Source organism: Grampus griseus, assembly GCF_964374135.1.
Source record: "Grampus griseus genome assembly, chromosome: 7".
Lineage (NCBI taxonomy): Eukaryota > Metazoa > Chordata > Mammalia > Artiodactyla > Delphinidae > Grampus > Grampus griseus.
The window spans coordinates 4,296,628-4,323,137 of NC_139001.1; the positions used below are offsets into that span (position 1 = coordinate 4,296,628).

A 26,510-nucleotide genomic window follows, 5' to 3' on the forward strand; every position below is an offset into this window, starting at 1 on the left:
GGCAGATAGATAGATATCTCAAACTTATCAGATTGTACCCTTGAATATGAACAGTTTATTATATATTACACATCCATAAAGCTGTTAGAAATAGATCAAAGATATATCAACAAAGATGTTAGTGTTTCAGTTTTTTAAAATAGCATGTTTTTTTGTTATTCAAACACCAAAACCCAGTATTCCAATCACTAGCCTTGTTCTCAGACTACCCCGCTACGCCCCTGCCAAACTCCCACTCACAGTATAAGAAAAACTTCATCGGTAACAATTGTAGGTAACAATCTCTTCTGGCTTAAATAGCCTCTTGAAGGTTGACTGTCTATTTTGAGTAAATGTGCAGTCACTTCAGATGCCTCCTTGTCACGAATGTCCCTGTTTTTCTTCCCTTTGTGGCAGCTGACTGCAAAGGGAAGTTACCAACCTTCACAGCATCGGCTGGGGGCCAGCAGAGTGAACAGCATCTGGGCTCGGGCTATGTCAGCGCCCTGGCTGGTTTCCACAGGCGGGTGGTGTAGCCATCTGGTCCACGAGGAGAGACCAGTCCACCTGGTCTTTGGGGACCTCCTCCTGTGGCCTGTGGTTTCTGCCACGTGCCCTCATTCACTGGACAGCTGCGATTCAGGCCTCTCACTTCCTGAACAGGCCTCATCCCGCTGGATGCTGGTTCCTTCAGGACACCCACACTCCCCAGTAGCGTACAGGGTGCCCTTCTCAGGCCCTGGGGGACGGGCGGGATCTCTCAGACCTTCCACCAGCAGGTCCCCTCCTCCTGGCTCCGTCCAACCCCATCATATGCTGCACACCCAGGAAGACAAGCACTGCCCAGATGGTCCCTGATGCCCTTCAGCCACTCCACGGTCTCTGCTGGGATCTCAGCACTCATCTCCTCCTTGGCTGAGTCCCCTGGAGGATGGGGCCCAAGACGCAGATGGTGTCCCCACTTGTCCACCTTCTCCTCCCTTCCCCCACCACTCTGCCTCACCAACTTCTTGTTCAAATCCATCCTCTGTATGAAACCCTCCCTGAGTGCTTCCCTACAGTTCCTCTCCATCTCCTCCTCGAGCTCTGCCCGCATCTTCCCCTTCCCGCTCCAGGCGATCTGCATAATCACAGAAACTGGAGCCTTGCTTCCTGAGAAATAGCTGTGCAGCCTTGAGCAAGTCGCTTAACCTCTCTGTGCTGTCAGTCTCCTCATCTGTGATACGAGAACAAGACTCAAACCTATTTTGTGGGGTTGTTAAGATACGGGAGACTTCGACCCCAGTATGCAGACCATTATTATTCCTACCGTATTGTACACATCTGCTCATTCATGTGCCCCTCCCCCAGATAAATGGCCAGCCCTGTGAGGACAGTGCCTCGTGCTGAGGAGAGAATGGTGGATACAGTCCCCATCCAAGCAGTGGGTAGTGCAAGCCAGCAGTATTGCCCTTTTCCTTTCTTATCTAATTACATAATTGTGTCTGGAGGAAATATACTCAGGATGATTTTGTGCAATCGTGGAACTTTAAGTAGAAAGGCATTGTTTCAAAAGAACTGTCTTCTGATTATATCACCTTGGTTTATAATTGAAACCTTCATTTTCATAGTTAATGAAGATGATATGCCCTGTGTTCATGAACTTTCCTTATCAGCAACTTTCCTCCCTTTTCTCAGGACATCAGAGAACAGATGCCCACAACCATGTTTTCTACAAATGAAATAATTCTTTAATTTTAGATAGACTTTTATAATCCAATTTATTGTTAGGTGATATAACCAAGTTGAAAGCACTATGTACAATTATAACTCCAAATAAGCTAAAATATATTAAATATATGTATACACACATATACGTATATACAAAGATATATTCACACATGCATTTAATTTATTAAATATATGTTTGCATATGGATGGAGAATTTCTGGAAGGATACCCTAGAAACTTTATTAGCATGGCCACCTCTGGAGACAAGAGCAGTGATGTTACTTTTATCTCATATTCTCCTGTACGCTTAGAAGTCTTTCTTTCAATAAGTATTATTTTTATAATGAAAAAGCCTAGTTAAAAATATATTAGAAGTAAAAGAAAGGCAAGAAGTTAATTTGGGATAATCCAAAATAAACATTTGAAATGTTAAAACACCCTAATTTTTTAAAAAGTATATTGATGCAATACCTGCAGAACACTCCTGGAAATTCTTTTGATGAAAGAATAGGGCGCCTTGAGCTTGGCAGTAACTGTGAGTTGCTCCCCCGTCTGAGGTGCTGGGAGGGTCATGGGAGACTCCTGATGGCCTCCTGGGAGCAGCCCCTCCCATTGGCTCTGGGCTTTCTTTGAAGACCCAGCCCTCCCGGCCAGTCCCCTTGAGGACATTCCATCCTGCTGTTACTGACCTGACAGTTTGGAGGCTGAGTTAGAGCAGCTCCCATGGGTATCTGTGTGTAATTCACAGAGACGTAAAGATCCCTCCTTTTGAAGTAATGTAAGGTCGAGGGCGGATTTATTTTCATAATTGGATTACATTTATCTGATTGACTTTGATAAAATCCCTTTCCTTGCTTTTTTAAATCAAAGACAAATAAAAAGCAAATATTGTCTTTTGAAACATGAAACGTGATCAATCTTCAGGATAAATTCCAACAGGACATACAGTGACAACTAAAAAATGACTAGAAGTTACAAATATAAACTCCCACAATTTTGCATACTAATTCTTAGCTGATTTAATCAATACTTGTAGTTGCCAAAAGTTGCCCAGTATTTTATCAAATACTAGGATTTGTGGTTCAAGTTGATTTTTAAACTATTTTAAAGGAAATCTTTTTTTTCCAGTGTTAAAACTAATACATGCTCATTGTAGAAAATTTACAAGACAGTTTAAAAAAGAAAATTTAAATTGTCTATAATTTTAGTAGACAGAGATAGCTACTATAAAAATTTTTGGTAAATTGCTTTCCAGTATTTTTCTCTCATGTATATATTTTAACTACAGTTTTATGAATCCTTTTACTAATTTTTAAAAATTTAACACTGGGTTTCCCTACGTCCTTAAAATATTTTGCAAAAAGATGTATTTCATAATCGCTTAACGTTCTGTTGGGTGGATGGACTGGCTAATGAATCAATGATGATCTTTTTAATATTTTGTCAAATTGATAAGAGAACAGTGCTGTCCCTTAATTTGCATTCATTTTATTATTTGGAGGGGTTGAAAAATCTTTTGGACTTTTTGTCAATAGCATTTCTTCTGTGAACTGCCCCGTCATTTATATGCTTCCCTTTGTGATGTCTTTTTTCTTAAGTGACCTCTAAAATGTAGGATATATATAAAGTAGTTTAACCCTTGCATTAATTTGCAATTAGTGCTGTAATGCATGACCACAAACTTGGTGGCCTAAACCAATAGAATTTTATTTTCTTCCAGTTCTGGAAGTCAGGAGTCTGAAATCACGGACTCGGCAGGACTGTGCTCCCTCCGAAAGCTCTAGGGGAGAGTCAGTTCCTCACATCTTCCGCTTCTGGAGGCTGCCGACACTCCTTGGCTCGTGGCTACATCACTCCCATCTCTGCTTCGTGGTCACTTGCCTCCTTCTCTTCTGTGTGTCTAATCTCTCTCTGTTCTTCTCTTATAAGACACTTAGGATTTCATTTAGGGCCCACCAGGATAATCTTATCCCAAGATTCTTAATCACGTCTCAAATATAGATATCTTTGTTCTTATAAATAACATTCAGAGACTCCAGGAATTAGGACCCAGTATCTTTGGTGGCTGTCATTCAGCCTACCACAATCCTCAGCAACGCCATGAGATAAGTACTCTTCTTTCTTTCATTCGCTGGCAGCATTCCTAACGAAGGACAAAACGAGAAGTTCATAGTCCTCTCGGTCAGCACTGTCCAATAGGACTTTCTGCAGTGGTGGAATTGGTCTGATGTGTTCTGTCCACTCCAGTAGCCACCAGCCACATACAGCTATTGAGCACTTGAAAGACGGTAGGGTGACAGAAGAGCTGAATTTTTAATTTAATTTAATTTTAATTCATTCAAATTTAAGCTTAGATAACCATGTGTCATTAGGGGCTACCATATTGGATGGCACAGTCGTGGGATTCTTGTTTCCAGAAAATCTCTTGCTATCATTAGTATTTCTTTTGGCTTGGGACCTGTCACAAACCGTCATCTAAGTGTTACGATCCACGGATGAGCTTCATTTTGAAGTATCATAAAGTAACCTCATCCAACCCTTAGGGTGATAAAAGGAGAACCTTGAAGTCCGTGGGACTGTGGGCTCTTGTCCGTGAAGATACAACAGCCTCTTCTCCCATTTCCCTCACGAGCATCAGAGGCACCTGAGTAGCTGTCAGCTCTGAAAACCGGGCCAAATCGAGGCCTTTGTCTCTTTGCAATTGGTCCTGTGTGGACCACTTCTCCCCACCTGCATTTTTTAACTGAGTTTGTTGAAACTATGCCCGGCATCCAGCTCACCTTCAATCTAGAGAGAAGTAAGACCCTCAAATGGGGTGACAGCCCTAGGATTGGCCCTGTGGCAGTTCTTCTGGGGTTTTAGCAGGTTCCTTTTAATCTTGAGGAATCTGGAAGTGGTAGTAAATTACATAGCCTTATTCCATTTTTTAAGCCAACACACAGTCAGTCAGAGGTGATGGCTAAGAGGAAGGGCTCTGGGGGCTTTGGGATGCTGTTGGTCCTCAGCAGGGTGAGCCTGACTGCGAAATAAAATGCCTTTTAATCTTATGATGTGATGGCATCTATCATGCTCTCTATAATAAACAAACACATTACAAATCACACACGCACACACAGGAGGAGCGGTCTGAGAGCCAAGCTGCCTGGGTTCAAGTCCCGGCTCTAGCACTTACAGACTGTGTGTCCTTGAACCAGTTGCTTAACCTCTCTGTGCCTCCGTTTCCTCAACTTAAAATGAGGATATTAACAGTATCGACCTCATGGATAGGATAACAGAGAATAATACATATAAAGCCCTTAGAGCAACGTGTGGCATATGATACAGCCTCAAGAATTATTTTAAACATACAGGAAGGCCGGTACATTCTCAGACACACAGTTTGCAGTTTGGAAGAGTTGCCGTAGCCATAGTGCCCTGCGTTTTCCCTCCTGGGTCTGGAGCCTTTATATTCGCCGCTGTAAGCATCTTTTCAAGTGCTGCCTCCTGATCTGCAGGAGAGACTGGCTGGGGATGGAGGCGGGGGAGGAAGGGCTGCCAGTGCTGGGGGTGGGGATAAACTGAGGGATAATAACAGGGTAGGCGGACAAAAAGTAGACAGGGTGGAATGTGCTCTCAGTCCCCAGGGCGGGGGAGCCAGGACGTAACATGTCTACAGATCACTAGCAGACGTACATCCTTCCTGGAAGAGGCCTTGGAATGCTTTGTTAATTTTTTTGATTAAAAAAATTAAGATATAATTTAAATGCGGTAACGTTCACCCTTTTGGGTACAGTTCTGCAGGTTAAGCTTTGTCATTTTAAGATATGTGGACCTGGAGGGACCTGCAGATTTGTCTCTCGCCCGCACAGTTTATGCCAATCTAGGGCTCCAGGAGTTTACGCTGGAGGGGGCTCAAGAATTATCTGCAAGTGGAGAGGATGGTGCACTCACCACCCAGGAGAACTCCCAGACACGTGCAGAAATTTGCTGAGGATGGGGACGTGTTTGGAGCGAGGCGGAACGACGGAGTTTCCTATCAGCCTGGAAAAGTGTATGTCTCTTTTGGAAAAGACTTTCAGACCTCTCCCATCCAGCCTCCAATGCTGTCCCCCTGCCAGGACCTCCCGGGCCTGCACCGGCTTCCATCCCTGTTCACTCCTTCTGAACTTGCGTACCTGTCTACTGCTCCTCCAAGAGGGACCTCGCCAGGCGCTTCCCACGGATGCTCTTCTGGGATCCCGAGGCTTAGAAAGGCTGAGTGCCTTACTCGGGGTTCATGGCTCGTGAGAGGCCATTCATACTCCAGTCTCTTGATTCCAAAAGCGATGATGCTCCCCCAACGGCAAATGTGTCTCCTTGTTCTGAGCATTCGAGCAACGGAAGGCTTGTCCTGTGTGTCTTGGGCTCCGTGGTCATTTCATAGGAAAAGATGGCCGTTGCCCAAGGCCGTGTTGCTCACTAGGTACCACCCGGAAACCAGGAGCTCTCCTTGTTCCTGACTCCTTCTCTGTCCCTGCTTCAAAGCCTCTTCCCGCAGAGTGAGGTGATGGTCTGTGTAGGTAAGAGGGAGAAAGACAGAGGAATCGTGGGATTTGAGAAAACTGGCTGATTCCAATTATTTTACAGGTGACAAAAGGGACCCAGAGGGGTCAGGTAACTTGGCTAAAAACTTGGGTCGCTACGGGCAGAACTAAAACCAGGGTGAGCAGAGCAATGAAGCCTGATTATTGTGTAAAACGAGATGGGTTCTCAGGGAAAGGTTCAGAATTGTTCCGAGGACTTTTAAGGACATCGGAAAGAAACCACTAGAATGTTCACAATAGGTATCTTCCCGGGACTGGGACCACGGCTCTGTTTGTTCTTTTCCTTCGTATTCCAAATTTCCTACATTGAGCATGAGTTACTTTCAGAAAGAAAAAAGAAATTTCAGGAGGACAGTGGGGAAGGGTTGGCCAGAGGAGGTGATTAGGGGTGGTTATTTTGAATTCCTTGCGTAATGATATTTTCAGTGAATTCTCAAAAGCAGCTGTGGTCTGTGGAGGAGCTGTGAACACATGTGGATTACTCCTGTGAGAAGGTGAATAGCTTTTTTTTTCTCTGCCGTTCACTTTGGTGGAAAATATATTAGGTTGAATGGAAGACATAAGAAGAGGTGGGTGAGAAATCAAGGTTATTCACAGAGGCCTTGGGGACAGGTGCACACCTGCGTGAAATCACGTATTTTGCTGTCAGTTGTCACAGTAAATCAGACTAAGAACACCCAGCAGCTACAGGCTCTCTGGGCTTATCCAGGCACCAAGTCATGATGAAAGACAGGCCCTGAGGCTCTTTTGCAAATGCAGCAGCCAGACTCTCTCTCTATGGTCCACGGTCATACCCCTGGCTCCCAAGGTCCCCCCACCCCCACTGAGCCTCTGTCTTTCCCTCTAGATTGCAAGCCTTTGCGGGGGCAGGGCAGCAATGTCCTCTTTGGTTTTCTTCAAACCCAGCACAGTGCCTGAGATTCAGCAGATGTAACGCGTGTGCTGAGCTGAGCTGCGGTCACGGGCAGAGAAGAGCTGAAGGTCCAGCGAGATACTGTAATTAACGTTGGGCCAGATCGCAGTGCCTCTCACGCTGCTGCATGCTTCAAAAGCTGCTGGACAGCCCGTCAAAACGGGTTTTACCCCCCACCCCTGAAGTTCTGATTCAGTAGACCTTGGGTGGGAACTAAGAGTCTGCATTTCTTTTTCTGTATAATTACTTCCCATTCGTTTTTGTTTGTTTGTTTGCGGTACGTGGGCCTCTCACTGCTGTGGCCCCTCCCGTTGCGGAGCACAGGTTCCAGACGCGCAGGCTCAGCGGCCATGGCTCACAGGCCCAGCCACTCCGCGGCATGTGGGATCTTCCCGGACCGGGGCACGAACCCGTGTCCCCTGCATCGGCAGGCGGACTCTCAACCACTGCGCCACCAGGGAAGCCCACTTCCCATTCTTTTACTGATTTATTATTGTGCGTGTGATAAGAACACTTAACATAAGATCTACCCTCCTAGCAAACGTTTAAGTGTACAGTGCAGTATTGTTAACTATAGGCTCTGTGCTATACAGTAGATCTCTAGAACTTACCCATCTTGTATAACAGAAAGGTTGCATCATTTGACTAATACCTTCCTCGTTCCCCCTCCCCCCAGCCCGTGGCAACCACTGTTCTACTCTCTGCTTCTCTGAATTGGACTATTTTAGATTTCTCATATAAGCGACATCATGTAGTATTTGTCCTTCTGTGTGTGACTCACTTCACTTAGCACAGTGTCCTCAAGATTCATCCATGTTGTCACCTATGGCAGGATCTCCTTCTTTTTATGGCTGGATAATACTCCATCGCATGTATGTACCACATTTTCCTTACCCCTATATGTGTTGACGGACTTTTGGGTTGTCTCCATATCTTGGCTCTCGTGAATAACGCTGCAGTGAACAAGGATGTGTGTAAAGAGAAAAACGTTTCCTCCTGTGTGTGTCTCCTTTACTCACCCACATCCATGCTGTCTTCTGACACCACGTGGGGGTGTCCACACATCAAGCAACTCTCTGCAACATCAGCTGCGTGTCCTACAATTCAGTGGAGTTCTGACACTCCCTGGAGAGAGCCTCAGACCCCCCAAGTTAAGGGCTCAGTCCCACAAAACTGCTTCCCCCAACATCAGATGTCAGTGTCAAATCCCAGGTTGTCACCTGTGCTGCTGACCAATCGGCTATAAATCGGGGTTCCCATGACTCCCCGCTTGGGTTCCATAATTTGCCAAAATAGCTTATAGAACTCAGGGAGACACTTACTTACATTTACTTTTTGATTATAAAGGGAAATGGTAAAGGATACAGATGGACATCCAGACAGAAGAGACGCACAGGGCAAGGTGTTGCGGGGAGGGGCACGGAGCTCCCATGCTCCAGGCACCACCCTCCCAGCTCCGCCACGTGTTCACTGACCCAGAAGGTCTCTGAACCCCATATACTTCGGGAAATGTTATGGAGGCTTCATCACGTAGGCGTGATCGATCATAAACTCAATTTTCATTCCTCCGCCCTTCCTGGACAGTAGAGGGTGGGGCTAAATGTCTCAGCTTCTAATCGTGGCTTGTCCCCGCCCCAGGAGCCCACCCAGCATCTCCTCATTAGAACAGAACGCTCTCCTGTCACGGAAATGCCAAGGGATGTAGGAGCTCTGTGCCAGCAGCCGGAGGCAGAGACCAATCGATACCTCTTCTGTTATTTCACAGTGGACGTGTAACTCTTTTTTTTTTTTCAAATTTTTGTATTGAGATATATTCGATATACAGAAGACGTGTAACTCTTTGAGATCCCAATTTCATTTCCTTTGGATATATACCCAGAAGTGGGATTGCTGGATCACATGGTAACTCTATTTTTAATTTTTTAAGGAACCTCTCATACTGTTTTCCATAATGACTGAACCAATGTACATTCTCACCAACAGTGTTCAAGGGTTCCCTTTTCTCCACATTCTCCTCAACACTTATCTTTCCTCTTCTGATAACAGCCATCCTCACAGATGTGAGGTGACATTTCATTGTTATTTCAGTGTACATTTCCCTGATGATTAGTGATGTTGAGCATCTTTTCATGTACCTGTTGGCCATTTGTATGTCTTCTTTGAGAAATATTTATTCACTTCCTTTGGCCATTTTTAAGCCAGGTTATTTGGGGGTCTTCTGCTATCGAGTTGTAGGAGATCTTTATATATTTTGGATATTAGTCCCTTATCACATGAATGCTTTGTGAATCCTTTCTCCCATTCTGTAGGCTGCCTTTTCGTTTTGTTGATGGTTTTCTTTGCTGCACACAAGCTTTTAGTTTGCTGTGCTTCCACCTGTCTATTTTTGCCTTGGTTACCCGTGTTTTTGGTGTCGAATCTCTAACACGCTCCTGGGAGATGCTCAGAGTCCTGGTCCTGGGATTATACTTTGAGTAGGCTTGGGCTAGAGGCGCTGCCACCCTCTGCACACCTTCCAGGGAGGTGGGAAAGTGTAGGAAATCGCCTTCAGGAGTGTCAGAAAACCACTGAAAAAATTAAAACCAGTATTATCCTGGGAATGTGAAAGCCCCCAAATCTACTGACTCTCTGCTAAAGTCACTGGAAGCCGCCTCCGTCATAGGTACTTAGTACATCGCAAGGCAGGACAAACTGTTCTTTGGACGTGGAGCCTTTGGGTTTGTTTCAACAGGCTCTTAAATTTTGTGTCGTGTGGTGACATATGTCAATACACGTGTTGCTTCAGACAGAAATGATCATGCCTTTATGTTTCATAAATAGGTGCTGGTCACTCGATAGAACTAAGGTCAGAGGATCTTCAGAATTAACCTTTATACTCTAAAGCTTCTCTTTTCTGTAATTCACTCTGTTGCTGTTTATGAAAGATTAATTTTGAAAGTAACGCATAGGCAATGAGTTTAAAATGTAAACATCTGTAAAGTTTCGTTTCCTAAACTTTCTGGACTCTTGCGTTAGGAAGGGCAGTGACTCACTCCCTTCAATGAGGAAAAGTCTATGGATGAATGATGTCTGGGCTTTAGAACTATAGGTGCGTGAACAGAAATGGACGGCCGTCTATTTAAATGGAAAATGCTCTCCATTCCTTCCTAAAGTGATTTGTTCTTGCTTGGGTATGAATTTGTCTATACAGATAAATATTTCAGACAAAAGGTGAAAATAAAGCATAGGTAACATTTTCTCAACAAAAGAGTAACCAAAGTCTAAATAATCAATGACGTCATCTGTAGTATATTGTTCCTTTTAATAAAATAAAGTGAGCGCAGGGCAGGGAGGTTCCTGTAGGATTCAAGCATGAGCAACGATAATACTTTGGAATCAAGAAGGAAGCTTCTGGGCTTCCCTGGTGGCGCAGTGGTTGGGAGTCCGCCTGCCGATGCAGGGGACGCGGGTTCGTGTCCCGGTCCGGAAAGATCCCACATGCCGCGGAGCGGCTGGGCCCGTGAGCCATGGCCGCTGAGCCTGCGCGTCCGGAGCCTGTGCTCCGCAGTGGGAGAGGCCACAACAGTGAGAGGCCCGCGTACCGCAAAAAAAAAAAAAAAAAGAAGGAAGCTTCTTTCTGGAGTAGTAACTGCTAATCATAGCCCACTGATAAGTAGAACCATCAATGAATAAATCGGATTTTGTAATGTGCCACTGAGAAATCGCCTTGCTTTGCACACGCCTTTTTCCACCTCTGCTTCGAGAGATGGCAAACCCCTCAGTTTCCCAACGAGGGCCATGGTAATTAAGTCCATGTGTAGCCAATTGCCTTTATTGAGTGTAAGTGAATTTATAGGCAGCAAGTGACACTTTTGGAGGCTTCTGTGCGGTGGCACAAGCTGCTTTCTTTAGAACGCAGGAGAAATTTATGAGCCTGCTGACATTAAGGGAGGTAGTTGGATGACTTGGGGGGGACCAGCCGGAAACCCCTCCATCCATATATTTTTCATACTTGGTGAAACACAGATAAATCTCTGCCCTGGGCATCTGAAACGGTGGGACCGTTGAAGCCCAGTGTCAGAGCTCAGGGGAAAAATTTATCATTTTAGTAGTTCCGCTTTCTAAATCACTGCAGACTCTAGAGCTGGTCCTTTTCACGTTTGTGAAAGAATTTTTGACAATATGCATAAATTTTTAATCAGCTCTAACTTTACCAGATGTTCTGTGCCTCACGTTTGCTAACTGAAACATAGAAGGCATGGGTGTTTTTCTCCTCAGGCTCCCTTAAATAAAAGAATATAAAGGCAGGTAGGTCTGTTGAAGGTGATTTTTATAAGAAAGTAACATTAATCATTGAATATTCTGTAAGAAATTAACATTGCCCTTCCCCCATTAACATTGTCATATATGAATTATAGCTTCTAGAGCTGAAAGGAACTTTAGAAATTGTCTGATAGACACACATTACTTACTTTTTAATAACGAATGAATAAACCTAGTTCAACAGCATCATTTGGAGGAGAGGGAAACCTACCAGCCTCCCACAGTGATGGAGCGATTTGCTCAAATCACACCTCTGATTAGTGGGAGCAGCCCACTTTTTTATTTTTATTTTTTTATTTTTTTGATGTGGACCATTTTTAAAGTCTTTATTGAATTTGTTACAGTATTGCTTCTGTTTCATGTTTTGGGGGTTTTTTGTGGTTTTTTTTTTCTTGGCCGCGAGGCATGTGGGATCCTAGCTCCTGACCAAGGACCAAAGCCACACACCCTGCATTGGAAGGCAGAGACTTAACCACTGGACCACCAGGGAAGTTCCTACAGCTTTATTATTGGAACCTAAACCACCCGTGTGCCTTCCTTGGCCGTCAGCGCAGCTCTGCCTGTGTAAAGTGCCCGGCCGGGGAGCGGAGCCTGCAGGCTCTCGACTTGCTCCAAGCTTGGTTCTGCTGGGGCAGCCGGTGAAACTTGCTAAGCTTCAGTTTTCTCATCTGAAAAATGTTGATGGCAAAAATAGCACCCACCTCACAGGGCTGTTGGGAGGATTAAAGGAGACCATGATCTCAAGTTCTGAGCGCACAGTGCTTAAAAAGGAATATGTTACCATGGAAGATTCTTTGCAAATCATTTCAGTGCGGTCACTAGATCAGGTTATCCAGAAATAACATTGCTTTTTTTGTTGTTTGTTTTTTGCGGCACGCGGGCCTCTCCCTGTTGCGGCCTCTCCCGTTGCGGAGCACAGGCTCCGGACGCGCAGGCTCAGTGGCCATGGCTCATGGGCCCAGCCGCTCCGCGGCACGTGGGACCTTCCCGGACCGGGGCACGAACCCCGTGTCCCCTGCATCAGCAGGCGTACTCTCAACCACTGCGCCACCAGGGAAGCCCTACTGCATTTTAAATAAAGATACAGGGTCATCTCCTTCAAGCCATTCAGTTTATAGGAGAGAGCCAGCAGCCAATGTAGAGCGGAATCTGCCCAGTGGGGTCCTAGGACCTCGGCCTTTCCAGCTGGACAGGCCACTTGACCTGAAGGAGCCGCTGCCGCTCGTGAAATCATCAACTTTGCCCAGCAAATCCCGTCTTGAGGCTGATTTTGGTCACGTGATATAAATGACAGTCCAGTAATCTGAAAAGAGAGGAGAGAAATCTTCGGACACAAAATATACCCAGATGCGTTGCTGGTCCCTCCTCGTAACAGCCAGAGGTCCAGGGCCTAGACCTTGCCTCCCTCTGTTCCCTGTCCCTCCTGGTGTCCATGGTAACCTCACCCAGGCTCACAGTGTTCCACTTCATCCCTGTTTGGTTGACTCCCACATGCGAGTCCCCAGCCCGGAGCGCTCGCTCTCCTAAACTCCAGATGTGGGGATCCCACTGCCTACTCAGTATCCCCACAGAGATGCACCTTGGGGGGGCGACATCTCAGGCTCCACACATCCAGAAGTGCACTGGCATCTTATCCTCCCAAAGCTTCCCCACACAGCCTCCCACCCCAGCAGATGTGAACCCACCCGTCCAGTCTCTTACCGTCACCCCGACTCTTCATCTTCTCTCAGCCCAGCCTGCAGTCGGCCAGAAAATCCCATTGGCTCTACCTTCCAGATATGCCCCAGGCCCACCGGCCTCTCAGGCCTCTGACTTCACCACCACCTGGGGTCTGAGCTGCATCAACCCCAGCCTGATGAACCCACCTCCGCGCAACCACCCGGGCTCCCTGAAATCTGTTTTCAGGATGAGGACAGTGTATTCACCACCTTTTGCTGCATACATAACAGTTATCACTCAGACTTGCAAACTTAGTGACTTAAAAACCACACCCACTGCAGCTCCCACGGTCTCTGTGGGTCAGGAGTCTGGGCTTAGCTGCATCCTCTGCTCAGGGTCTCACAAGGCTGTGGTCAAGGTCTCACCTGTTTCCATGCTCTCCTGGCTGTGGGCCTCGGTTCTTTGCGGTTGGCTGGAGGCCGCCCCCGGCTCCCTGCCTGGTGGGCCTCTCACCATGGCAGCTTGCTTCACCGAAGCCAGCAAGAGAGAGTCTGGGAGAGAGGTGGGAATTACGGCCGTGGAGAACCATCGGGGAAGTGATATCCTGTCCTCATGCTTCCTGTGTTCTGCTGGCTACAAGCCAGTCCTGGGTCCCAGCCCCACTCAAAAGGAAGGAGAGACACAAAGGGGTGGACACCAAGACACAGAGAACTCAGGAGATGCCTCAGAGTCTGTGGACATAGAGAGGAAGACTCATCCTTCAAAAACCTAAGGCAGGTCTTGACCCTGCCTTAAAAAGTGGCTCCCTTTCCTCTCCAGAAAGGCAAGTTCGGGCTCGGTGTCCTGCGGCCACTGACAATCCTGGCTTTTCTTGGGGCAGCCCAGGGGCACCTCCTTCTTGGAGGATCGCCGTGACCAGGCCCCAGGAGCCTCCTCCACAGGGATTCTAGTGCCTGGGAGATATACTTCCATAGTTTCTGCTCCCAAAACTGTCCCCAGTGCATGTTTTGTTGTTTCCTCTGATGAAATCTGGGAGAAGGGAAATTAGAGGCTTCCACTTATGTTACTGAATCCTCATTCTGCAGGATAGAAAATTATGTGTCATGATTATTTTTCTTGATTCATTTCCAACTTGTTTGTGTTTTGATTTTTCTGACTCACTTGTTCTTTCAGTTAGGACTTCTAGGTTTCCAAGTCATTCAGAGTTAGACACACGTGTTTATTCCTAGGAATAAAAATGGTTCAGTGGTAGGAGAATGCAATACTACGTGCATCAGGAAAAACAATATTATCATTCCAGGTCATGCAAAAAAAATATTTGATGAAATGGAACGCCCACTTCTTATTGTAAAAATTTAAAGACAAGTGTTAATTCTTAGCACAATAAAATGTAAACTGAATAAAACAAGGATTTTTTTAATCTTCTGTTTACTGCTTTTTCCCTGTGCCTAGTCCGGTGTCTGGCACGTAGTTCTAAATGAGTGAATGAATGAATGAAACATCAAGTATTCTTTAAAACAAAAGAGAGCTATACACTTAATGAGGAAACACTGTAGGTCGTCCCACAAAAGGAAAGGAAACTATCGATGACTTTGTCCCCTAATAATTAGTGCCATGATATAAATTATTATCAATATAATGACATCAAGAGGAAACAATATTTTTTTAAATGTAGCAAAATGTATTTTTTAAAAATCAACCACAGACTAAGTATGAAAGAGAAGTATATGAAAGTTTAAGCAGTCTATAAATGTTAAAAGGAAGAAATTTTAAAAGACTTGAATAAGTGGTGAGACGTGCCATGTTTCTGGTTAAACAGGAAGATGACATGATTGCTCTGGGTAATTTATAGAAAGGACACAATTTCAATTAAAGTCCCAACAGGATTATTTATTGAACTTGAAAACGTAATTATTAAAGTCATTAGGATTAAAATAAGAAAATAAGAACCATAAGGAAGAACAGATGACACTTTATTTTCAAGAATATTATAAAGAAAAATAAGGTATTGATATAAATGCATTACACTAATATAAAAGCACAAGCATAACTCAGTGAAACAAAGTAGAGAGCCCAGGAACTGACAAACATAAATGGAAATAAATAGCATATGATAAATTAAGTTTAAAAAGTAATAAGAATGGAAAAAATATACTTGCAGTAACTAGATTGCCTTAATTGCTAAAGCCAACAAGCAATTGGAAGCTGAATGGAGAACTTCCCTAGAGAAAGGTCACAGTTTTCTAACTACGGAAACAAAAATGTTTTCCGCTGGCTGTAAAAATTACAAGGTCTTTATAATAATCAAACCCTAAAATAAGACAAAAAAGGGAGTCAAACAAAAATAAAATTTATTTTTTATTGTACATTATTTTACCTTACCATTTTATTTAATTACAAACATGATTTCTATTTGTCATAGCAAGGAAAGCAATACTGAAGTATGTACAGAAAAAAATGAATGGGCTCCACCCTCCAGGCCACATCTCTGAGCTAATCCAGGTGGACAGTGTAGGCATTCCTCCTGCACCTGCAAACATAAACACAGGCAGACAAGGCTCTCCTGTCCCCTTTTCTTTTGATAACCCAGGTCGCTCCCCAGCCCAGTCTTTCCCCTTAATATTCTATCTTTAACATCCCCTCTGTCCACATAGAGCAGACTAGTCTTTATGAGAATTGAATTTATTCATCCACCTAAGTATTTATTAAGTGCTGGTGGTGAAAAGGTAAAGAGGAACAGGTGAAGTCTAGTCCTGATGCTGGATTCCACAGTGGGCCTTTACCGTAATTACATAAGCATTCCCCATTGGGTGATTATTTGCAGTTTCTTATTACAGTTTTTTTTTCTACAGCTTTTGCTAGTACAAATTGTGCATCACAACATATCTCTGCTTTTACTTCAGTAAGGATTCCCAATAGTGGAATTGTTGGGTTAAAAGTTGTGTACATGTGAAAGGTGTATAACACAAACTTGATAGCTAAAGAATTAAGGAATCCATTGTCTAAGGGTTTATGCAAAGCCAGTAAGTGACTGTGATTAGTAGAGACATCCTGGGCTTCTTCTTTTTTTTTTTTTTTTTTTTGCGGTACGCGGGCCTCTCGCTGTTGTGGCCTCTCCCGTTGCGGAGCACAGGCTCCAGACGCGCAGGCTCAGCAGCCATGGCTCACGGGCCCAGCCGCTCCGCGGCATGTGGGATCTTCCCGGACCGGGGCCTGAACCCGTGTCCCCTGCATCGGCAGGCGGACTCCCAACCACTGCGCCACCAGGGAAGCCCCATCGTGGGCTTCTAGGCAGAATCCCAAGGTTAGAATTGAGGCACTTCTGTAAGGAACCGTTTGCCTTTGGAAAAGTCACTTAAACTCTCGGATTTTCCAACTTCCTCCTTTGCAAAATGGACAAAAGTGCTTATCTCACAGAATTTCTGTAAGGATGAAATGAGAAACAATTTGTGAAAGGCGTGTGTGAAAATGCTTTGTAAACCTGCATGCAACAAACACACAGTCAATGATCATTTCTGCTAAATAAGTGAGTCCAAGAGGTAAGGAGACAGTTACACAAATGCACATGCGCATAGCAGGTAGCAAAGTGCCAACCTCAGTAGCAGCTAAAGAAATGCGAATTCAAATTGGGCTTCCATTTTATACCCAAAACCCATGAAGGCATCAGAGGAAGAGGAAAGCCAACGCGTTGGTGTGATAGGTGAAGCAGACTGCAGGGGGCGCTCAGAACTGTCTGGTGGCTTTGTGTTTGAATTCTGTTCTTTCCAGGAAACAACCAGGGCTTTTCTCTGTGTACTTCCATCACAGGCACCCCCTCCCCACCCCCGGCCCCAGAATAATTGGCTGGGACAGGGGGTTGTAGTTATACCGAATTTTAATTCTTCCCATTTAAAATAATGAGCCATCAGCATCCTGCCCAGAGCATCCTGGCTTTCAAGAACAGGTTGCTGCTCTTAGGAGATGCCTGTGAGGTGTGAACTAAGGTCACCTGAATTGATGTGAGTTTTGATGCTTGGAGGGCCAGGCTGGCACCTCGGTGTCTCAGTGCTCTGCCGCAGAGCCCAGGCGCCTGCCTCCAGACGTGAAGCCATTTTTCAGGCGCAAAAAGGAAATGGCAACAGCATTGCCTGAGTCACGCAGATGCCGGACAAACGCTACTTGTAGGCTACAAGACGTGCAGGACACATATCATATCTGCAGGGCCAAAGACAGATTGAAAGCCCAGACATGGACCAAGGGTTTGGCTGGAGGTTTGGACCAAGGGTTTGGATGGGGGTTTGGGGAGGAAATTAGGTGGGAACAGTTTGGGATCAGACGATGGGATGGCTGAGGATTCAGAGTCATTGCTTTACACATGTGAACCTTGCCTGGAAGCTCCTTTAGTGGAGAGATGGTGCAGGTCCCACTTAAGAGCCGTGGCCTTGGAGGCCGTTATCCTAGATAACTTTGATCATAAAATGTGGATGGGATGCTTTCTGAGTCAGTAACTAAGATTGGTATCAAGAGAAGAAGCTGGAAGAAATGTCAGATTGCTAGAGCTTTCCAACCCTGGAGCAACTGCCCTGTGCCGTCACTTAGAGGGCTAATTCTCTGGTGGGGAGGGGGGCTTGGGGGCTTCTCAGCTTCTTTCCTTTGTACGTTTCCAGGGGAGATCCAAATTTAGTGGTAGGGAGGTGTCACTCGTTTTTGAAAAATATTCAACAATCTCTAGTTTGTTGATAAATCTAAAGTTTGATAAATAATATATTTCATATTCAGCATTCCTATTCAAATATTCCTAAATACTTTTTATTTGACTTTTTTATTTTATTTTGTTTTTTAACTGACAAAGCAAAAGACTTTAACGGGAAGGGGTGCCCGGGTGGAGAGCAGCAGGGTAAGGGAACCCGGTAGAACTGCTCTTCCTAAATACTTTTCAGGGAATGGATTTAATGAATACCTGGAAGTTTATCTTTTGGAAATGATACTTAATACTAATTAAATATTGTTCCAAAAAGTTGAATTCTTGCTTTTAGAAAAAATGTCATCCCCACGAGACGTGCCAGCACGTGCTTGGTGGTGACTAAATGGTGACTAGGAGTGCAGAAATATCTGGTAAATCCTGTCTGGTCGAGTTCCAGATCCCTTTCTCTTTGTGTTCTTGGGTGGTTTTTCACCTTTCTCGTTTCTCCTGTTCTGTAGATGCGGGTGAAACGTATATAGTGCAGGTGATTTTTCATGCAGCCATGTGCTGAGATCCATTTTCTGCATCACTTGGTCCATCTGATGGTTTGGATGCCCATTTGAAGAACCTGCTTTGGCCTTGCCTATTGCAGCAATTTGAGGGCAAATGGAAATTAGTTGGTGGTGTGCGGGGGGAGGGGGTGGCACAGGGGGGAGGATACTAGCACACGCCTGCACGTTAACTTTGAAAATCAGCCAGACGATGAAAGTTCAAAGGTAATCAAATGTCTGTGGAGTTAAGATTCAAGCTATAATTGAGGGAAAGCTGTGATTTAAATAATCACCATGTACCACGTCAGGATCTTTACCATGTAATGATTTTGCAGAGGATTTTGTGTTAACATTTCCTTTAAGTAGAAAAGAATTCCCGCGTCTATGAAAGTACTTTCCAAGCTACAGAGAGAAACTGGGGTAATCATCCAGAAACAACTTAACATCCCCTCTCTTCTCCATCCCAAATGCACATCCCTCAGCAAGACCTTTGGTTGTGAGATAAGAGGGAACCTATTGTATTTGGTCAAACATGTACTTTATGCAAGGTAGTCAGGGAAGGCCTCTGTGATATGATGACATTTGAACAAAACCTTAAAGCCAGTGGGTGTGTGTGTTTTCTCTCTGAACGTGAACATCTCTCTGAGCAGGGAGCATGGGGTGGATGGAGAGCAACTGGAATGATGAGTAGGTGGGGAAAGGCAGGAAGGCAGCAGGGCAGTACCAGGGAAGCCACAGTAAGTGCAGGAACCGGGTCAATCACCATCCAAACCAGGAGACTTGTAAGAATGAAAGGGGGTGCTGTTGTTAATTACGTATAACTGGGCCTGTCCCCAGGAAAGCGGGCCATAGGTTAACCTAATTATGTGGGCGGTGGTTTCATTTGGAGGGAGAGTTTTGGCAAACTTGGAGCAGAGAAACTGCACGGCGTGACTTATGTTTTAAAAGCATTTGTTTTGAGTCCTCAAAAACACTCAAGCTTTACAATGAAACAATAACAATTTACAACGGAATTGCTTGTGAAGTTGGTTGTCAAAGAAATAAGGTGGGTGGGTGTGAAGAAGGGAAAGCGCTCTAACTTTTAATTCAGTTGTATTCCTGGTTTTTATCCAAGATCGTGTAGGCTGAATGATGCACACATAAGACAGAACTCGGTCAGGCAAGTTAACAAGGTTTGAGATATGAGTCTCGTAGACAAGCAGGATCTGGGGCCAAATCTAGGCATCAGCCCTGTGGTTGCGGAGTGTAAGCTGCATGAGGACGAGGTCTGACATCTTTTAACCTTCAGATCACTGTCTTCCATTGCAACATCCAGAATCTAGTTGGTACTAAATAGATGTTTGTTGATTGACTATGTGCATGAATGGATGGACGCCTAGAAGGATGGATGGATGGATGGATGGATGGATGGATGGATGGATGGATGGATGGATGAGTGCACGAGACCACTCAAGCAGCTGCAGTCATGGTAGCTCCATTGACAGAGTGGCACACATCGTGTGTGACCACCCGACTTCCCCACTGCTGGTGCGTATGTCCATAGAACCGCCCCCCAACCCCAGGCAGTGCGCTGTGTTCAGTTCCTTTCAAAGCAGTACTGAGCAGCTGAGTCATGTGCCTGCTGAATGAGCCCATAGGAAAGTTTCAAGAGACCTGAGGGATTTTTGTCCAGACAGTGATGTAACTGTCCTAAGATGTTTGAGAAACAGTCTATGAAAGGGATGGGGCCAACGCCCTGTGGTGGGGACGGTTAGGGAGGTGCTGGCTGCCGACCTCCACCCAAGGCAGTGGCCCCAATTCAGACCCAACTCAGACTCGTCGCAGTTTTCACTGTCATGCACCTGCCTTTTTAAAAAGTTCCTTTAACAATATCCTTGAGGACCCCGTAAACAATAATTGTAAGACTCAACCCTTAAATACATAGCTTTTCAAAATTTACGTGAGGAACCTGGAGGCGAGGTGGCTGCATTCTGCTGCACCCCGAAGTATGAGGGCCGCTCAGGATGGGCCCCTGCCATCTGTCCAGCTTCAGACTGAACCAGACACTTTTTCTGGAACCTCATTTTTCAGACTCAGGTTTGGGGCAACATTTTCTCAAAAATGAACCAAGCGAGCCTGAAGGGAAACAACTGAGGGCATTTGTCGCTAATAATAAAAGTCAAGCTTTCTAGCGAGAATTACAGTTTTGGAAATCTTGTAGTCACCTCTGTGAGTCTGAGAGCTTCTCGTTACTTAGCTTTGGGGTATGAGATTGGTGGCGTCATTAATGAAGGTGATTTTTGGTGCGGTGAAATGTGTAAGCATTGGGAAGATCCACATAAGTCCATAAATCATTAGTTTTGAAATGACCAAGATGTTACAGAATCATGTTACAAAGTCATTTTGGGGTGAAAGACCTACTCGATGCAGAGGCACATGGGTTTTGATGTGACACAGGGAAGGGAAAGTTCTTGATATGATTTCAGATTCCACATCACCACCAGCCTTTAGGAAGCTACCACTTGTCGAGTTGTGGTGTAGAGTCAAAGCAGAATATTCACAGCTATCTAAAAGGCTATTAAAACCCTCCTCTCGGGCTTCCCTGGTGGCGCAGTGGTTGAGAGTCCACCTGCCGATGCAGGGGACCCAGGTTCGTGCCCCGGTCCGGGAGGATACCACGTGCCGCGGAGTGGCTGGGCCCGTGAGCCATGGCCGCTGAGCCTGCGTGTCCGGAGCCTGTGCTCTGCAACGGGAGAGGCCACAACAGTGAGAGGTCCGCGTACCGCAAAAAAAAAAAAAACTCTCCTCTCTTTTCCAGTTACACAGCCGTGTGAGGCCAGATTTTCTTTCTATACTTCAACCAAAACAACATATTGTAACAGATTGAATACAGAAGCAGATATAAGCATCCTGCTAGCTTCCATTAAGCCAGAACAGTAACACTGTTCTCACTATTTTTTTTTGTTCTGGGAAATACATTCTTCATTAAAAATTTTGTTTATGTGAACACATAACGGGCTTATTATTGTTATTTTTTAATGAAAATGCATATTTTAGAAATGTGTCAGGTTTAATGTTTAATACAGTAAATATCAATAGCTAGAACTCACATAAACAAAAGCTTTTGGGGATCATCAAAAATTATCAAGGTTGTCAAGAGCAACTAAGGCCAGAAGTTTGAGAACGGCTGTTACAGAGTCATCTGGAGCGTGGGCATCTCCTCTAACCCTCAGATTCTCTTCTTTTGTGGATTAATGGAACTAACTTGGTCGTTTTTTCTTTCTATATATGGAATAAATATAACACTCGTATCCAAGTCAGTTTCTCTTGGAAAAATGAACTTCATTTCCCTTCTGAAATCCCTCAACATTAAATTTCAAAGTCTGCATTTTAAAACATAGAAACTATATGGTTACAGGAAAAAATTACTATTTGGAACTCTTAACATACAGGGCCTTAGACTCGCTAAAATCTAAAGCGTGCATGCGTATCTCACGCACTAGTCCTAAATCTGTAATTCGAACAATGCCATGCTTCTGTTTTATGTCAAAATCCTGTGTTTATCCTAAATTTCAAACAGGAAGAAATAGTTTGTGCTTCTGTCTTTTCATTTTTAACACAAGCACAGAGTATCTCAGTAATTAAAAAGAGAAAAAAAAAAGGCAGAAAATTACAATCTGCTTCAAAGAGAGGTGTGTCTGTCTCACAGTCACAACTGCCTTGAGGAAGGAAACCTGTTCCTGAATGTCACCATGTCCTTCTGCTTCTTAGAGACCGGATGTCTGGCCAGCAACTGGCAGGGGGCCCCTCTCCTAATAACTGTCACTCATTTCAGTGAACCTGACCAGAGCCAGCTAGTGGGGAATGCAGCAGAGAGGGCTGTGCTCATGGATGTTCATTCTGCCTTTTTTCCTCCTCAGGAACTTAACGGGCACATTTCCCAACTACCCTACAGAAGAAGAAGGAGGTTCAGCTATTATTTTTTCCAACAAGACACGACAACAGGTACAAGTATGCGTGAGAAATAAAATGTAAATATATCATAATCGCATTTCTTTAAACTTTAGAGATAATGACTTTTGCAGTGTTATTAGGTCTTGGTTATTTCCCTACAGATGTTTACCTGGAAGTACTTTGGTTGTTTATCCACTAAGGTGCTTACAAAATTTTTTAGATGAATCCATGCTTTCTCCTGTCTTTGAAAGCGATGTGACAACACAGGAGTCTCATCTTCTTAGTCAGTGATGAGCAGCTCGATTCCAGGAACCCTTTATGTTCTGGTCCCTGCCTGCCTCCCAGTATCATTTCCTGTCCCCGTCACCCCATTTTCACACCGTCAACTCCAGCAGTCCACTTGCTCGTCCTCCTCGCTGCTCACGCTGCTGCCCCTTTAGTGCCTTCGTGCATCTTATGCTCTCCCCTCACTCCAGGATGCCTTCTGCCCTTCCTCCTCTGCTTAGCTCCTGCTTGCCTGTCAAGACTCAGCTCTTTGCCATATTAATGCTCTTCAAGAGAAACACCCTTGGACCATCTCTGTAGATGCTCTAGTGGCATTTGATGATTGACATCCAAAGCTGCTTTTAGAAATGCCTTAATAAACCAGAAATAGGAACACTCTTCTTAACCTCAGAGTATTTATCATAGAAACCAAGAGAAGATTTGCATTACTCAACAGTGAAACGTTTAGAAGCATGACCATTAAAAGTGAAACTCAAGAAAAGAATAATTGCTATCAGCACTATTAGTTAATACTCTCTGGAAGTTCTAACAAATGCAATAACATAAGAAAAAGAAAAGAAGTTACAGATATTTAAAAAGTGGTGATTTTATTATTGTTTTCAGATTATGTGATTATATTCCTAGAAAACACAAACTTATCAAAAAATTATATTGACATATTATGCAGAGTTGTACAGAATTATACAGACAAAATTCACTGAAGAAAATGAAAGAAGACATGAATAAATAGACTGATGGTTTGTTTCTCTGGATAGAAGGATTCAATAAAATACACATTATCTTTCCATTGTTTATGCAGTTAGTGCAATTCCAATAAAATCAAAACAATTTTTTATTGACAAAATTATTCTCAAGTTTATAGAGAAGAATGAATGCATGACAATATCCAAAAAGTTTATGAAAAAGAGCTGTAATCAAGGGAACTTGCCCTACTTGGTATAAATCAATTTATAAAGTAATTGAGCCATCACGGTACTGGGAAAGGAGTAGACAGATAAGAGCAATAACAAAAATAGTATGTCATGTGCAGCATTTATTGGACAGATATTCTGTGCCGGGTCCTATGCAAAGAACATTATGTAAATTATAACTCATTCAATCCTCCCAACCCACGAAGATCAAGCCATTTGGCCAGATTCACAGTTAATAAGTTGGGGAGCTGAGATTCCAACCCAGATAATCTGACTTCAGGATAGTGTGCTCAGAAATTGATTCAGGTACTAGTTGGAATTCAGAAATATAATCCTGACCTAAGTGGAGAAGGATTAACTACGCAATAAATAACATTGGGACAACTGGCTCTCCATTTGAGGAAATTAGTTGAGCTTTACCTCCCTTAATATACAAAATAAATTTCAGATGCATTAAGTATTTACATGTAAAATATTAAACCACAAATTACCAGTAGAAATTGTTTGATATTTAATAATAATGGGGAGTAGTTTTATAAGTATATCACCATAGGCAGAAATCATAAAGAGAATAAGCTGACATCTCTGACTAAATGAAGCTTAAATAGCAAAAAATATCATAAATGAAATTAAAATCATGTGATAAAATGGAGAAAATATTAGCAACGTAGCTGACGTTAGGTATCTTTCATATGTAGAGTTCTTAGTAATAAGAAAAATCTGAACACCTCAGTAGAAAAGGCAAAAAATATTAAAATAATTTAAAAAAAATTTAACCCACTAGGAAAGAAATTTAAATATAATGTTACTGTATCTCTTTTCACCTATAAGATTGCTAAAACTTTTAACTTGTGATAATAATTGGAGTTGGTGAGCATGTGGAAAAAAGTCACTCTCGCACCTTGTGGCTGGATACATAAATTAGCATGACATTTTTTGAGGGCCATGGGCCAAGTAAATATCAAAATATTTACTGCGTATACCCTTTAACCCATAAATGCTCTTCAAGGAATTTATACTAAGGAAAAAATAGAAACAAGTTGCCATAGATGGGCAACAACAGACTTTTTCTATTAGCAGCAAAATAGTAAATATTTGTGGAACATACAGTCTCTGCTGCAACTACTCAACTCTGCTATTATAACATGAAAGCAGAGACAATATGTAAATGAATGGGCATGGCTGTGTTCCAATAAAGCTTTATTTACAAACATGGGCAGCAGGCCAGATTTGGCCCATGTGATATGGTTTGCTGATACTTGCCATAGGTGACTGAAACAGCTGTTCTTGTCTGCACTGTTCACAGCATTGCCAGAGAAGAAACAGGCTGATGTTCGTTACTAGGGAATTAGTTAAGTAACGTGAAACATTAACTAAGCAGCAGTAAAAACCATGCTGTAGATGAGGTTTTGTCAGCACTACTGACGCCACAGTCAGCATCCCTGGCTTCCTCTGCTTCCCTGCCTGAGCCCTCAGGATCAAGGGGAAGAGCTCTTCTCCCAACTCCCTGTCAAAAGCCAACATCAGCTCCCAAAGCCTTCTCTCCACCCTCCTGTGCTTCTCCCCTGAACTGTGTGACGACTTAATAACCACCCTCTTGTTGGCAGTTCGAGCCCTCCCTTGAGTGACTGTCATTTTGATGTGATGTTATTTCACTTTTTTACATGTTTAGGTCTTGTCCCTCCAGCTAAATCATCCGGCACAAGTTGTGTCTTGAAAGCCCATGACAAGCAGCCAGACATGTTTCATGTTAGTTTTTAAAGGTAACAATTATAGAATTAAGAATGTTGGTGGAATGTCTAAATTGTCCATCAGAAACTCTCAGAAGTAGAGTTAATGTCCAGTCAAACTAAAAGCAAAAGAAAACAGAAGACGTCTGGTTAACACGTACACTAAAATCAAACAAAGGGAGCCCCAAAGCAGCATGACTTTAAAAGGCAGATGACTGAAGAGTCAGGACAGCATCGTGGTGAAGAATCCGAGTTCCACTAGGTCTGCAGCCTTAGGCAAGCGACTTCCCCGCTGCGTCTCAGTTTTCTTGTCTGCGGATGGAGATGCTAAAAACACCTACCTCCCTGGGCCGATGCAATAATTAGATGAGATGATACACGTAATGTACTCAGAACAGAGCTTGGCACCCTGAAATCATTCAGAAAGTCTTAGCAATTGTTACTAATGGGAGGAGAGGGAGCAGGAGGGAGAGGAAGAAAGGAAGAGGAGAAGGTGGGAGGGGAGGGGAAGAGGCAGAAGAGATAGACCAAACATAATCACTATAACATACACGTAAACAGTCAAATTTCTATTTGTAAAAACAAAACGGTGCAAATACTTTTTCTGAAGTGAGCATAATCACATTGATGCCAAGCGCCCCAAAAGATGGAATACAAATAGAACCCCAGGTCAGTCTTCCTTATGAGCATAAATGCAAAAATTCAAAGTGAAACATTAGCGAAACACTACAGTCAAGTGGTGTTTACTCACGAACGCAAGCACTGCTGTGTTTTGGATGTTCTGTGAATACATTGCATCATATAAAGAGATCCAAAAGGGAAAACCATAAGCTCATCACTGTGGGTGCTGAAAGGGCATTTTACAAATTCAACTCCCTTTCTTGATATTATAAAATAAAACAAAAAATGGAATATATGGATACTTCTTCAACATGACAAAATATTTCTTAGTTCAAAAGTTAATATCGGGCTTCCCTGGTGGCGCAGTGGTTTAGAGTCCGCCTGCCGATGCAGGGGACACGGGTTCGTGCCCCGGTCCGGGAGGATCCCACATGCCGCGGAGCGGCTGGGCCCGTGAGCCATGGCCACTGAGCCTGCGCGTCCGGAGCCTGTGCTCCGCAATGGGAGAGCCCACAACACTGAGAGGCCCGCGTACCGCAAAAAAAAAAAAAAAAAAAAGTTAATATCATGCTTAACGAAATTCACAAGAAACATTTCCACTGGTGTCATGAAAAATACAAGGATGGCCATTATCACCATTGACCCACAGGATCTATTGAACACTATTACACAAGAGGAAGAATGTAGAGAT

At 43.9% G+C, this 26,510-nt stretch overlaps 1 protein-coding gene across 1 annotated transcript in view; it reads left to right on the forward strand.

The window, feature by feature from the left end:
* The window catches only part of DRC11 (dynein regulatory complex subunit 11), a gene marked incomplete at both ends in the record, with an annotated part of 160,145 nt that overhangs the window by 32,726 nt on the left and 100,909 nt on the right, over positions 1–26,510 (forward strand). Inside the window, one exon of the mRNA XM_082657936.1 lies at positions 22,239–22,323. Within this exon, the coding sequence (XP_082514062.1) occupies positions 22,239–22,323 (85 nt within the window). The remainder of the gene's footprint in view (positions 1–22,238; positions 22,324–26,510) is intronic.